Raw genomic sequence first — 16,147 nt, forward strand, 5'->3', positions numbered from 1 at the left:
TATCATCCACCGAAATAGCGGGCTATTCAAAATAACACCTCTTATTGAAAAACCCTGTATAATACATTTCTACAGTGATCTATGTTATTACTTAACTATTTATGGAGATAATATACAGTACAATACTTACCTGGTAGGTCACTTGAGATTAACACTTAATTAACATTAACTAATTGTTTATTAGCGAAATATAGATACAGGATTTAGGACATAATTGGAAAATTAGATATAATTGGACTTTCTCTCAGGAATGGTATATTTAATTTAAGGGTATGACAGCTTTAAAAGGTAAGTTAGAGTGCAAGTAGAAACTAAGGCGGGAAGTCGCTGTCGCGGTGCAATACTAATAATGATTCATCCCCCATCTCCCTTGCTTGTATTATCTATGGTTAACTTTACCATTATCTCAAGAGAGCCCTTACCGTAAAATACTCTTCAAGAATCAAGCCTTTTAGGTCGCCAAGTCCTGTCCTCAGTTCCTCGAGGGTGCTTCAGGTTTCGCGATGGGTCCTTTATTATTTATCTAGGGGTACCCGAATTGAATATTATTCTTTTAGAATCAATTCCTTTTCAGTCTTCAAAAGCCAGATACTTCAAAGATATTGACTCAACAATCTCACTTAGATCTGTGGTTTACTTCTAAATGGGCCAATGTCAGCTTTTCAATATATTAACAAAACTTGAATAGAACATTCGCAAAACTTTGAATTGTTGAAAATTTTTTAAACAACTTGCCTGTATTGTTTGTTTGCTATGCAAATAAAATAAACATTTCTTATTTTTTATTCAGGGAGGAAGACACTCTTTGTATCGCTATGGCTTTAGCCATGTTTGGTGAAGAGATCTGAACAGCCAGGTACTTCAGCACCTTTCTTTTCCAGCCTCACAAAATACTCCAAATTGGGTATGACATAATCTCACTTTCTCCAGACGGTTAATATTACACTCCTTTTATTCTAAATTCACTCCTCATGGCTATAGATCAGCAACATCATCAGCTGTAGACAGACTGATGGAAGCTAAGCGCAAGCCAAATACTAAGTTTGGTGATCGCGCTTTCGGAGTATCTGGGCCGAAGGCTTGGAATAAACTCCCTCCGGAACTAAGATCCATAACAAGTCCAACAGAATTCAGGTCTAAACTAAAAACTTACCTTTTTAAGCTGTCATACCCTTAAATTAAATATATCATTCCTGAGAGAAAGTCCAGTTATATCCAACTTTCTAATTATGTCATAAATCCTGTACTTATCTAAATTTCGCTAATAAACAATTGGTTAATGTCAATTAAGTGTTAATCTCAAGTGACCTACCAGGTAAGTATTGTACTGTATATTATCTCCATATATAGTTAGTAATAACATAGATCATTGTAGAAAATGTATTATATATTTCTACAGCGCCCTTGAGGTTATTTTGCACAAAAACGGCGCTATTCAAATCATCCAAATATTATTAAATTTTATTATATGGCCCGATTCAAGTTGACTTGATATTTGATCGTGCCATGCCTTCCCCGAGCGTCCCCGACTTCTCCTACCATTCCCATTCGCGTCGTAATATAGATAACTATTATTTGGAAAACTCTTCTTTGTCCGGAAAAACAAGAAATGAATATAATACATTTTGACGCATTTACGTAACAGAAGCACAAAATTCTAGAACTCTTCTCAAACTTGGCAACATTTGCCTTGTTCCAAATTTAAACGTGACAGAAATAAACCCGCGAAACTTTATCGTCATTCGAAACGGGTACAGTTACATACACCCGTCTCTCTTACACATATCCCCTGCAATGCGTTTAAATTTAGCTTTATCTCGTTCACTCTCACAGCAAAACCAATACCTTCAATTTAAAGACGAACTCGATACGTTGTATTCGGTTACTATGGACGTCTCAACTTTCTGATCTGTGTTCTGCGTCATTTTATAGCTCTGTCTCTTTTTCTCTCATTTAAAATGAATACTTTGTTGTTTTATGGAATATATATGGCATCTCTTTTCCTCGTATCGTGTTACATTTCTATTCTGGAAAATGTACCTACATCTTGACACGGTTAACTTTGTAGGCGGCTAAATAAGGAACTAACGAACGAGCTAACTAAATAAATTATCTCGCCGTTTCCCCGCAGCGGTAGACACCTTCGTCATGGACACACGTTCCTTGCTTCTTTCACATTTATACACTTCTGTTATTCCGACTCTCGATATATTTGTTTCACTGTCTATCCATCAAATCTAAATCAACCCCCAGTGTATGATAACCCCAAGAAATCCACCGTGAATTTGGTAGTGGTTTACAGTATTACAGCGCTTGCCTTGATTTTATGGTATTTTGAACCATGATAAATGCTCATATCGTACTAAAATATATTTTATTCGCTTGGCAAGGAAATAATGTATCTTAATATTACTCTAGCTTGTCGTTACGTCACTTGCAAATATGTTTATTTTATCTGTGAAAAAGCGCGTAGCAAAATTCCATCTCAAATGTACCTATACTGTATTTATTTTTATTGTGAATAGCGCTTATTTAGCTGGAAAACATGATAAAACTCAAAAATATTTTTGTATCTTTGCATTATAGTATAATATTTTTTTTAAAACATTAGAGAGGACACATTTTTTGTCTCTAAATATAAGTAGCTATCCTGTGGAAACTATATACCTTATAGAGTATTTAGTATTTAGTTCATTTGATCTTTCCATGTCTTCCTCGGGCGTTCCAGACTGTTTCTACCATTAACATTCGCGTCATATATATTTATTTATTGATTTACTAACAGACCATGTCCAATTACAACACATTACATATTATAACACAAGGAGAAATGTTACAATACAGGCTAATTAAGAAATTAGAGCTGTGACAAAATTAAGGCACAAAAACAATAAGGTTTTGATTGAGTCACGACTTCTGCCACAAAGATTAATTGCGTAATGACTGACAAAAATCAAAGACTTGCGCCAAAAAATTCAAGGTCCTGACTTGAGTTGACAAGTCTTGCCATTCTGGACATTGGTGAATAGTATCCATCATTTGTGGAGTGTTGATTAAGGCGACACAATACCCTGATAACGGGGATTTGCCCCGACGCTCACATTTTAATTATTTCTGATGAGCTTATTACTAAATTCTTAAATGTTTCTAGAGGGATTCGAAGGGATGCAAGTTATTTATATTTAAGATTAATAAAAACAGGACCTTACAATTAAATATATTATGTAAAACGATAAGTACATTTTATTAAATGTAAAATGTTGTAAGATAAGCGGCAAGTACCAGATTTTATTTTTCTAGACGATGAATTAGTAACTTCCCGACGACTCCCTCACAAAAGATTAGAGATTTTATTAATGTATTCATAAGAATTAATTAAAATAAAAACACTCGCGAAAATCCAATTTCTGGCCAGATACACGAAAAACGACCGCCAGTACTTCAAAACTCTCTATTGTGCGTAGTATATTTGTGTGCGGGTTGACAAGGAGTTACTACGTATTGATTCAGACGCCGCGAAAGTTCCGGCCTGTAAGGTCGTGTCACCCGGCCGGTCGCTCCGGTCATTTCTTTTACGTATTTTTTTATTTAATCAAACAATTACTTTGCAATCTATTAGTGAAATTTTCTGTTTTTTATAATTTAACTTCTTCCTCAAGTGAGTAAAGGTTTTTTATATAAATAATAAATATAAATATAAATAATAACCAATACAAAAGAATACATTGTTAAATGCGTAAATGTGTAGGCACTTGAGAAAAAAGATGACACTAAAGTATTGACGTTATGTTATTATGTATCATTTCTAGCCCAAGTAGACTTTTTTACTATTAATCTTTTTTTTCACGCGACGCGGCTGTCTGTCCGGTTGTCACAACCAGCGGCACAGAATGTTATAGAGTGCCCCTTCACTAGAATCGTTTTCCTAGTTTTATTTATTTACGCCCTACTGGGCTTTTACATTAATTTCTAATTATACAGTCATGTTAGTTGTAACAATGGAATATCTAATAAATTATGGTAAAATAAAAGGAGTTTTTTTACTAAGGAGTGGTATTCTCTTATATTTCAATAAAGTGTTTGTGAATAGTTCGTTTCATTACTAATACTCCAGGGCAATTACCGAATCGCGATCGTAATTATTCCGGTAGTCCCAATTTTTTTATATGTTTTATAAACTGGTCCCCTGATGTAAAATCTGAGTTTCCGACCTTGGCACACCTGTGCTCGCGCCGCCATTTTGAAAAAAACCGGCCGAAATCGCTCCAAAATCTAGTTTTTCCAAAATATCTCATTCCCAATGCAAATTTCGGCTAAATTAGCTAAACAATTAAAGTAGAACATAAAATTACTTACTACTTTTGTGTAAACAATTTTCTTCAATCTCTAATAGGTACCGAGGTAGAAAGTCGTAAAGGTGCGTATATTTTTGAAAAAAACAAGTTTTTTGCGCGACTAGCTTTTGTTTTTTGTAAATATCTCGTTTCCAGTACAATTTTGTGAAAAAATTATTGATACTAATTTTGTAGAAAATAAAATTTCATAAAATAAATAGGTATTTAATTTATGTGTTTTAACTCTAATATGTATCCAAGCTCTTATCCACCAAAACCAGTTAAATTACACAACAACAAATTTTTGAAATTCGAAAGTTTTTTTTCCATAAAACAAAAACTCTACATCGAAAGTTTTTCTCCATACAGACAATTAGACATATGTCACCTATAAAGTACCTAAAGTCATTCGAATATTAAAAAGAGTCATTAATCTTTTAAGTTTAGATTGTTAGATCATTTTTTGTAGATAGAATTGTGCAATTATCTCCCCAAGTTACTGCACTTTGTAACTGCACTGTGTTACTGCACGTTGAAATGATTTTCAAAGTTAAGGTAAAATTGAACCAATTTATAATAAATCTCTTGGCTAATATATACTTACGTTTCAGTTAAATATGGGAAAACAGAAGACAAAAGAAGTTTTATCCCGAACAAAATTACGGCACCAAGGAAAATGTTTAACGGAATGGAGAAGGTACTACTTAAATACACACATAAAAATAGATCTTTGGGATACGTTTTTTACAGAACATAATTGTACAATGTCAGCTTAAATAATTTTATATATGTAGATATATACATATATACGCAGTCGATAAACTTCTGAGCATATTGAATTTGGAATATAAGAAGTAAATTAATTTTGATTTCCGGTGACATATTTTTATTTTTACCGAAATGCATTTTTTACACCAAATAAGCTCAGGAATTGTTAGTGAAAGTTTGTCGGGCATGTCTTAATACATCTCTAAATAATTAGGGAATAGAGACAGTATAAATAATTAACAATATTTCTCATTTTAGGAAAAATTCCGCAAGACTTCATCCAGATAATATTGCAAATAATAAAGAAAATACGAGTATTGTGTTAAACACTATACCGACACTCAACATGGTAATTTTTTCACAATTTCTGTAAATATAAAGTAAATAATATTAATTTTATATGATTAAATAAGCGCTCTAAAAAAATTAACAAAAACTGACATTATTTTTCAGTACGGACCAGATATGAATGAACCTGAAAAGTTTTCACTATTTGCTGGCTCTAGTTCTTATGACACTAACGTGCATGCCGTTTCCAGCCCCTTATAGCTAGGTCTGACGCAGGCATGACGATTGTTGTCAACTGATATGTTCTCACAACAATAATTGTTGAAGAAAAATAAAATTAAGGAATGAAATTTAAAACACTTTACCTCTGTTTCAATTTTTGGCCTGGTTTTGGTGGATTAGAGCTTGGATACGTATTAGAATTAAAACACATAAATTATATACCTATTTATTTTATAAAATTTTATTTTCTACAAAATTAGTATCAATAATTTTTACACAAAATTGTACTGGAAACGAGATATTTACAAAAAATCAAAGCTAGTCGCGCAAAAAACTTGTTTTTTTCAAAAATATACGCACCTTTACGACTTTCTACCTCGGTACCTATTAGAGATTGAAGAAAATTGTTTTCACAAAAGTTGTAGGTAATTTTATGTTTTACTTTAATTATGTAGCTAATTTAGCCAAAATTTGCATTGAGAATGAGATATTTTGGAAAAACTAGATTTTGGCGCGATTACAGCCGGTTTTTTTTAAATGGTGGCGCGAGCACAGGTGCGCCATGGTCGGAAATTCAGATTATACATCATGGGATCAGTTTATAAAACATATAAAAAAATTGGGACTACCGGAATAATTACGATCGCAACCCCCTTTTTGGCGCTATGTGTACTGGCCTATAATGGCCTATACTTAATATATCAATAATCCGATGCCGAAAGGACCGATTTCACCGGAGAAAAATTCTGAGCAAGTAATAACTGATTTAAACATATAATTTTATTATGAACGTATTGAAGTCGTAAAAAATTTTCAAATACATATTTCCCATACATATTGTTTTCAATTATATATCCGTAATAGAAATTTTAAACCGTTAAATATTTATGTTATAAACAGAAAGCCTACCTCAAACATTAACGAATTCTTAATGTATCATGAATCTATTTTAAATAACTGTACAGATGATACCCTTATCTTTGGTGATTTCAACATTGACATTCTTCAAAAAAATAATACATCTCTTAAATACATCAACACGCTAGACTCATACAACTGTTTCATATGTAACACATCCTATCCTACACGAGTAACAGATACCTCTACTTCTCTAATAGACCATATCATCTCAAACAGACAAAATATTTCCTCAACTACTGCAAATATAGATGCCTACCTAAGTGATCATAACATTTTGATATTAGATTACCAAAACAGCTTGAAACATCACACTAATAATAGAATACATTCTTTTTCAAACAACACCAAAACCGATAAAAACATGTTAAAAACATATGTAGAATCCCACAACTTTCCACACGAAACCACCAGTAATGCCAATGAAATCTGTAATAATTTTAATGAATACATCAAAACAGCAATAAAATCATCCCAACATAAATCTGAGTTACGCATAGGAGACCAACGGAGGGGTAATACTCCATGGTTTGATGCAAAATTAAATGCACTTATCAAACAGCGCAACAATGCGTTTAAAATCTGGAAAAAAAATCAGTAAAGTGATATATTCACAGCACTGAGAAATAAAACAAGAAATCAAGTTACCAACTATAGAAGATATGCTAAAACCAAATACTACACGACTATATTTAAAGAAAACCTGCGTAATCCGCGACAGACATGGAAAATAATAAATGCAATTCTAACAAATAGCTCGACACCCCAGAAAGATGAAATTGAATGTCTTCTCATTAAGAATGAAGAAATAACATGCCCAACACAGATAGCTTCAACTTTTAACAACTTCTTTATATCAGTTGGGGAAAACTTAGCAGCTACAATTGCATCATATCCAGATGATTCTATCACTATAAACACGGATCAAAAAGCAATCCAGTCCTTATACATGGCCAAAACAAATAAAACAGAAGTTCTCAGTATCATCTCTCAACTAAAGTCTAATGCATCTCCAGGTTTAGATGGAATTACACCAGTGTACCTGAACTTTTGCAAAGATATATTAGCTGACCACCTTGTTTTTCTTATTAATCAATCCCTGAATAGTGGAATCTTCCCAGATCAACTAAAGATAGCAAAAATAATTCCGATTTACAAAGATGATTGCAAAAAAATCCTTCTAATTACCGTCCTATATCCATCCTCTTTGTCGTCTCTAAAGTTTTTGAAAAGGTTATTAAGCTTAGGCTCACTAAATATCTCCTATCAAACAATTTACTCGCATCCCAACAGTATGGATTCAGAAACCAATCTAACACAAAATGTGCTGCCTTCGATTTTGTATACGCCCTCCAAAAGCATATAGACCAGGGTAAGCATGCTGCAGGCTTATTTATAGATTTAAAAAAGGCTTTCGATACGGTTGACCATGGGATACTACTAAAGAAGCTAGAACACCTAGGCATAGTAGGCACTCCCCTGAAATTACTGTGTAGCTACCTCTCTAACCGACACTGTCAGACCTTTGTTGGAAAGGGGACAAGCAGCATGGGAACGATAAAATGTGGCGTGCCTCAGGGCTCCGTACTTGGACCATTACTATTTTTAATATATATATAAATGATATTGCTAAATGGGGACTTAAGGGTACAATACAACTCTATGCAGATGATACAGTGATTCTTTATCACAATAATGATTTAAACGAACTTGAAAAGGAAATGGAAAGTGATGTAGCTTGCCTGGCAAACTGGCTGCGATTAAACAAACTTAGCCTAAAGATAAAAAAAACACATTACATACTGTTTGCAAATAAAAAAATGTATGTCTTAATATAAGTCTTGATAATAACCGCCTTGAAAGGGCTGATGTTACAAAATATCTTGGCCTTTTCATTGATTCACAACTCACATGGAATCACCAATTTAAACATGTTCTATCCAAAATTACTCATATAACTGGTGTTTTATATAGACTTCGCGGGTTACTTCCTCCCTCTCTATTAAAATCGATTTACCATGCTATGATTCACTCACATCTAATATATCTCGCCGGAATCTGGGGATTTGCTACAAAAAAAAATGATTTCAGAAGTCCAAGTCGTCCAAAATAGAGCCCTGCGAAATATTTTCAGTTTACCTTGGGACACACATGTCAAAGACATCTACAGAAACACCCAAATACTTCATTTTAATACCATTCCCACTTTTGAAATAACGAAAACTATATTAAAAGTAATTCAACACTCGGCACATTCCAACACTACACTCTATTACAATTACGACGTACACCAACACAACACAAGAAATCACAACAAACTACATATACCAAAAATCAAATCAACAAAATATGGACTAAGATCCCTGGAATACATAGCTCACACAAAATATAATCAACTACCCAACGAGATCAAATGTGCAAGTCAATGTAAAAAGACCCAAACTAACATGCTCAAACTTCATCTTATTAATGACTATCTGAAATAATAATGTTGTGTATGTCCCATCATATGTCCATTTAATACATACAGCTATATGTTTCATGTAATGCGTATCATTCCCGCAATGAGTTTATTAACTCCTGGGAGTACAATGCTTTATATAATATACTATATTCTGTATTGTATACTTTTAATAAAAAAAATTTAAAAAAAAAAAAAAAATTGACGTAAATAAAGTAAAAGTTTTGTTTACACAGGAAGAGAAGAAACCCGTTATTCTGGAAGGAAGGAAAATAGAAGACATATTTTTTCTTTAACTGTATTAAATAGAATTTCGCAGCACGACTCTTTTTATGATTGTAATTATCTAACTTAGAGATAGTTGAGCGTATACTTCGAGATGACAAGTTCTGGGAAGAAAAAATGCTTATTAAATTAACTAATTTTTAAATGGATTGCATTCTTGTCGAGCTTATCGATCCTGGAGTCACAAGGTCTATGAATGTTCGTGATCCTCCACATATCTTAGATATTGTATGTAAAGAACTTCAATTTGGAAATCGTCGTTTAGATTTCGACGAAATGCTATTTATTGAATAATTATTTTAGTTTTTTATATAAAATTATTTTTACTATTTCTAACTTATATTATAATAAATGATGGCCTTTATACAAAAAAAGTTGCATCTTATGCTTTTTACATTACATAATTATTTGTTTTATGTAACTTTTTGTAAACGATAATAATAAATATTGAAAATGACTGATATTTTATTTATCTTGTCAATATATTCAGATATAATTATGATCAGATATTATGAAAATGATTCGTGATTGAATACCGTATTGCTTTGACATCTGTCAATGAAGAACACGTCGGTTACGAGTCATAAGTTACTGCCTACCGTCTAGCAGTATGGTTACAGAAATCTGATAAGAATCATAAAATCATGAGCTCCTTCTGCAATAGGTAACGTTTCTATCGAAATTTGCCTAAAACATGCACATTCAACTTAATATTACTATTCACATAGTTTGAAAGACGCCCATTATTAAGCATTTCATGTTCAAACCTTACTCATGGGTACCATCTAGTGGATTTCATCGCTGCTCTGACTTCGAACAGTTCGTGGTGTCGGGTCTTCCCCATTGCAACGTACTTCATTCCTCTGAACCCCGAAATATTATAATATTTAATTCGAGCGGAGCGCGTGTGAAACTAATTTGCTCCGCCCACTTAAATCGCGTTCACGCCCATAACTGATATTTTTTTAGGATCTTATTTCGTCTTAAGGAAAAGCAATCTACGGGAAGATATATTGAAATATATTCTCTTTTCACTCCTTTCTTCCTTCATTCGCTCTATGTGGCAAAACCATCCAAGCGTTTCTTTCATAAATGTACTTAATACGCGTTCACACACCACTATGCCACTGGTCTACAACCTGGACGAGAGTTTTCTCGAATTTCCGGTATATCTTATATGTAAATATCGACTGTTTTTTAGTAAAACCTTTCATCACATTTTTGGGAATGTTACTTTTAAATGGTTTCATATATAATGTATAGATATTTTTGCTGATTAATCAATCTTAAGATTAGTATTTAAAAAAAGAATTTGAGTTTTAGTGCTTTATTTTTGGGGTATTATGCCGTGTTACGCTACCTCCTTCTTTGGCCAACGTTTCGGACCACATTACAGTGTCCATAATCATGTAGACGTGTTTACACATCTTACAAATGCTGTCCGTTGGCTGAAACGTTGGCTAAAGAGTGAAAATCGGCAAGTCGGCACGATCGGCTAGGTCCGGAATTGATCGGAACCATTCGGATTCTCATGTGCGCGCGCATCTCTTGTGTTGCCAGAGGTAGATAACTAATAAAGTACTTTCTTAACTATATATATTTTTTTTAATTTCCAGGTTCTCCAGCAAGCGGGAAACGTAGAACGCCTTGGCAGGTTTCTATGGTCGCTGCCCGCCTGCGAAAAGCTGCACGGTAACGAGTCCGTCCTCAAGGCCAAAGCGACCGTGGCCTTCCACCGAGGTAACTACAAGGAGCTCTACCGGTTGCTAGAGACTCACTCCTTCAGTCCGCACAACCACGCCAAGCTGCAGGCGCTCTGGCTCAAAGGTAGGTTATGATAAAACCATCATTTTTCATAACCATTACTTTTTAGTATACCGTTACCTCAAGTCATAACCACCACTTTTTTGTTTACCGTTACCTCAAGCCATAACCACCACTTTTTAGTACCATAAGTAATAACCACCACTTTTTAGTACCATAAGTAATAACCACCACTTTTAAGTACATTGTTACCATAAGTCATAATCACCACTTGTTAGCGCATTGATACCATAAGTTATAACCACCACTTTTTAGTACATTGTTACCATAAGTCATAATCACCACATTTTAGTACATTGTTACCATAAGTCGTTACCACTGAAACAGAATACATCCTAGAAATGGAATTTATTACTATTTTAGACAGTACTTACCGCTGTGAAGCACCGACTAAATATTAGTCACAAACCGCCTTCCTGGCGACTAGAATTGAACATGTTCTAATCTAGTCGCCGCTACTTTTAGTAGCTGCTAGAAGCAGCGACTTTCTTATCACACGAGGCTAATATTCACGTAGCAGCGAAAAAATCGCTCCCTGTGACATAGGATTTATTATTTCTTGTTCACTCTAATTGCATCCTTCGTTACAAATTAATCTCCATTAAAAAAATTACTTTTGAATTCCATTATTTCTTACCACATTTCTTTTTCCACAATAATTACTTACGCACGTAATAAAAACATTTATAATTCCTATTAAAAATGATTTCTTAATTTCTCTCAAATCTTTTTTATTTACTGAGCACGAAATGGCCGCATATTTCTTTTTGTTAACATTATTACAAAAGAACTGGGAAAAGCACAATCCTGGGCGGTGGGGAAGGGTAACCCAGTGGCGTAACCACATTTAGTATAATTCAGCAAAAATATTAAATATTTTTTAAGTTTCTTGTATGGCTGTCGGGCTAATAGGTGGTACGTATAACGTCCTTGAGGTGATTTTTCACGAAAATGATTTTTTTATTACCTTTTTTATTATTATTAATGTATAAATTTTTTCTTTTTTTTTAAAGAATGTCGGTTAATGTACAGAAAAGTGGGACACAGTCAATGGGCACATTTCATTTTAAAAACACTCTATCAGTTAGATAAAAAATATAAAGATACAGTTGTTTCAAAACCAAATTAAGAACCCACTTTAGGTTCTTAGGTTCATATTTTAGTTTAAATAAGAGAATAAAAAAACAAACCTTGAAGCTTACGCTACAATGATAATGGTCGCAAAATCGATTAATTTAAACGAAATAACTTTTAAAATGCGTTATTTTATTTTCTATATATTCCGGAAACTGAAATGATCTCAAGCGCAACCTCCCCCTTTAGTGGGGGTGGTAATACATTGATACCCCGTCCTTGCATTTTCAGTTGACTTGTATTCTAAATATGCTTTTTTCTCTCTTTTTCCTGCTTTTATAAAATTATCACGGACTATGCTAGTGTATGTTATAATAATTGAATTTTTATTTTCTTTTTACCTTTGTGGTTTTAATATTAAATAATTAGTTTTTTATGTATTTTACATCACGATCTTCTATAAAATATTTAAAAAACCATTATTCTACAAGTATTATTGTTGAATTACAACACTATTTTAAGTGAAATTAAAATGCTTAAATTGTTTGATAGAAGGATTTTCACTGACTTGGTATTTCTATATAAACTTATAATTGATACATTTAAAAGTCCAGATTTGCTTGCATTGATAAGCTTTCGGATTCCACTACGTAATACTAGAAGTCGGGATTTATTTCAGTGCAGAAATTCTGGTACTAACTACCATATGTATTCCTCATTGCCTAGAATACTTATAGAGGGAAATAATTATAATGAGTCAGTAGACATCTTTCATTTATCAAATAACAAAAACAAAAGATAGTCACTGAGACAGTTTAGTTATGTATAATAAATATGATCTGTGTGAAAATACAATTTTTACTATTCATATGTGATAGCCCCTAAAAAGTGCATTAATAAAGTTAATAATAAGTTGTTCATAACTCTGTTGTGCAGAGGGACACTAAGGACGGGTTTTTTTTGGAGAATTTGAACAATCCTTTGAATTTCAAAGTTAATTTTCAAGTTCTGTGAAAGATTTTTTCAAGTTCTGATATTATTTCAGTTCTGTAAAGCAACTAGCCTATAATGATACAATAACAAAACTTGAATAGGACTTTCACAGAACCAGAAAATGCACGTTGAAATTTGATGAATTGTTCAAATTCTCCGAAATAACCCGTCAAAAAGATTCCTTCAGCATCAATGTAGCTTCGTTTGTTAAAAAAAAAGTGGGTGTGTCAAGCCTACGCAAGACAGAAGTGAAACTTCTAGTATTCCTCTCTCTCTATTTTCAAATTTAATTTATTCCTCTCTCTCTATTTTCAAATTAACCGTATGAACCACAATCAATTACGTATTTCACTCGTATTACACTCACGACGCAGTATACTAACCAAGCAGCTGATGCTTGGCGTGGCGCAGTTCGCTGGTGTCTGAGAGAGAGGAAAGAAGAGAAGAGAGAGAACGTTCGTGAGCGGCTCCCCCACCTCAACAAGCGCATATGGTGAGAGAGGGACAGTGAACGGTGAGCGGTGGTGGGGGTACCCGCATTTTCGTGTCGATTCTGACTCGGTTTTACTCCGTCCCCGAAAATCCATTACGCGCCTAAAGAAGTTTCACTTCAAAAACCCTCAAACCGATTTTCTTGTATATACATACTTTAAAATATTATAGGTATATCAAAAAGCATATCTATAAATTAATGGTTCAGCCTCGGGTCCCGGGATTTTCTCGCGACGCCACTGCGTCCTTTCATATTTTGTTTTATCCCAGAATAATAATATTATAATGGGTAACTAGATCCTACGGGAGGGAGTACCGTCCCTCCTCCCCGCGCCCTTCCCCTCCCCATCTCTCTCGCCTGCAACTTGTGGGGCTATATTTACTACCGGGAATCAGGGGGAAAAGAACTGTAGAAGATGCGTTACATTCCGTGAAAAACTCTTTAGACAAGTAATTTATTTTTTAAATTGTAATAGTTAGAAAAAGAGTTTTACAAACAAACCACGCAATCGGGCCGCTAACAATAACACTCCTTATGTAGATGGCTATAAGGTTTAAATTCCAGCTTAAGACGAAGCTACAAGCCAAAAATGTGTATATTCTTGGTATACCTTATATTGAAGTCGGGGACGCCCGAGGAAGACATGGCACGACCAAGTGAATCAGATACTTGAGTCGGGCCATGTCAAGAGTCAGAATAATAGAAGAGTATGTATGAGACGATGTATGAATGTGAATGAGGCAAGGAGTGTGTGCCAAGACCGAGTTGTTTGGCGTTCCGTCCTCTCTGCCTACCCCTGCGGAAAAACGGCGTGATGGTTAGTCAGTTAGTTTACCTTATATTGTAGGTAATAGGCATTAAAATCGCTTGACAAACGGAGTCTAGAAACGTTCGATTTCAAGCACAAAACTGTTTTTTATTAATTTTGTAAATAATTTTATAAGAAAGCTAAAAAGTTGATCAAGTGAAATTGTCACAGATAATCTTAGCTATAATAGTGTATTTTTTAAAAGTTGTTTCCTTTACGCGTTCATACATTTCTATTGTAAAATATTTTTTTTAGTAGTTTACATTTATATTTTTTATTGAGTAATTTATTATTTTATTTGTATTCTACTCAAGCGAAACGATAGAAAAACCTTCTATTTATCTAACGCATTTTTTTTGGTGTTCATAATATACACCAATTCGTCATAAAGATTAATCAAAATAGTGATTTAGCACTAGCCGCCTGTTACGATTTGTGCGAGAAAAGCATAGCCAAAAAATGGTTTAATTTTATTTTGCCAAGTTTAGACACAAATATATAAATGTTTTACGATCGTGTTCCAAAGAACTTAATTTGCCTCATTATATAACTTTAAAGCATTTTTAAAGACTTGATACTTAATTTTTTCGAAAAGATTTTGCATGTGAGTGGTTAGCGTGCCAGCTACTAGCCAAAAGCATGCTTTTCAACTGGCAAGTGTATCCGCAGCTTTATTCTATGGTAAGGTAGGATGGATCATCTACTGTGTATTAGCAAAACCTCCTAGATCACAAGGCCGGGATACTCGTTCCAAACAACCTCCTAAATTGTATGGGATTTTACAAAAACATTCCTTTTAATTTTTTTTTCAATTTTTTTTATTATTTATCAAAACATCTTAAAATGTTTTAGTTAATTAACCCTAGATAACTAAACCGTTTTCATTGTTTCATTGTAACTACACTTTCGTGGAGTGGACTACGCAATAAAACACTAGAAATAAATCAAAAATATTTAATTAAGATAGGAACTTGTTACATGGTACAAAAGTAAGGTTTATAATGAACAAATAAATACCAGTCTACACAGTGACCACATATGTCAACATTATGTGGAGCACAAATAGCCTTTCTACATCTGGTGCAACGGTGTTTGGTCATCCTACGGGCCTTGGATGGACACAGGTAGCAAATTTTAGGCACGTTTGACGTAGATGGAACCGAAGCTTCTATTGTAGAAGATTCGCCAAAATCAACAATAAATATAAGAATATATGAATGTACGTACCTTCAAAATAAAAATTGTTGTTATAACTAAACATTCGTCCAGCGGACGACGAGATGGTCATAGGGCACGTCCTAGTATGCGTGTGGCCGCAATCGCGTCACGTGCTGCACTGTTTACTCAAATTGGGAAGGTAATGAAAGAGTCAAGGTCGGGGAGCGGGGGGAAGTAGGTGATTTCGAATTTCGCCGAGTAGCGCGTCGTCGCCTCGACGAGCTAGGATTAAAATTTTTTTTTTTTTTTTTAGGTTCCCATACAAGTTAGGAGGCTGATTTGATTCAGTGTCCCGACCTTGTTATCTAGGAGGTTTTGGTATTAGTCACTGAGAAATTATAAATATTAAAGCGTGATTGCGCTGTTGTTTTTTGAAAAGTTGTAACTGCGTCCTGCCACCGATTAGAACTAAAAACGATGTCGATTGTAAGAGAGAGGAGTAAAAGGGTAAGGAATATATA

The 16,147-nt window shown here is 33.9% G+C and overlaps 1 protein-coding gene and 1 long non-coding RNA gene across 3 annotated transcripts in view; both read left to right on the forward strand.

The window, feature by feature from the left end:
* Nucleotides 1-16,147, forward strand: part of LOC149409641 (protein sine oculis-like) — a 102,920-nt gene that overhangs the window by 17,061 nt on the left and 69,712 nt on the right. For both annotated transcript variants that reach the window (XM_089649642.1, XM_089649641.1), the window contains exon 3: nucleotides 10,893-11,103. In XM_089649642.1, coding sequence (XP_089505768.1) covers nucleotides 10,893-11,103 — 211 coding nt within the window. The remainder of the gene's footprint in view (nucleotides 1-10,892; nucleotides 11,104-16,147) is intronic.
* Nucleotides 3,395-5,464, forward strand: LOC149409642 (uncharacterized). Its single transcript, XR_016305144.1, has 3 exons — nucleotides 3,395-3,658; nucleotides 4,946-5,031; nucleotides 5,361-5,464. It is a non-coding gene; the product is annotated as an uncharacterized LOC149409642 (long non-coding RNA).

The sequence above is a fragment of the Hesperophylax consimilis genome, chromosome 30 (assembly GCF_061612785.1).
Source record: "Hesperophylax consimilis isolate HC1 chromosome 30, BYU_Hcon_1.0, whole genome shotgun sequence".
Classification (NCBI taxonomy): Eukaryota; Metazoa; Arthropoda; class Insecta; order Trichoptera; family Limnephilidae; genus Hesperophylax; species Hesperophylax consimilis.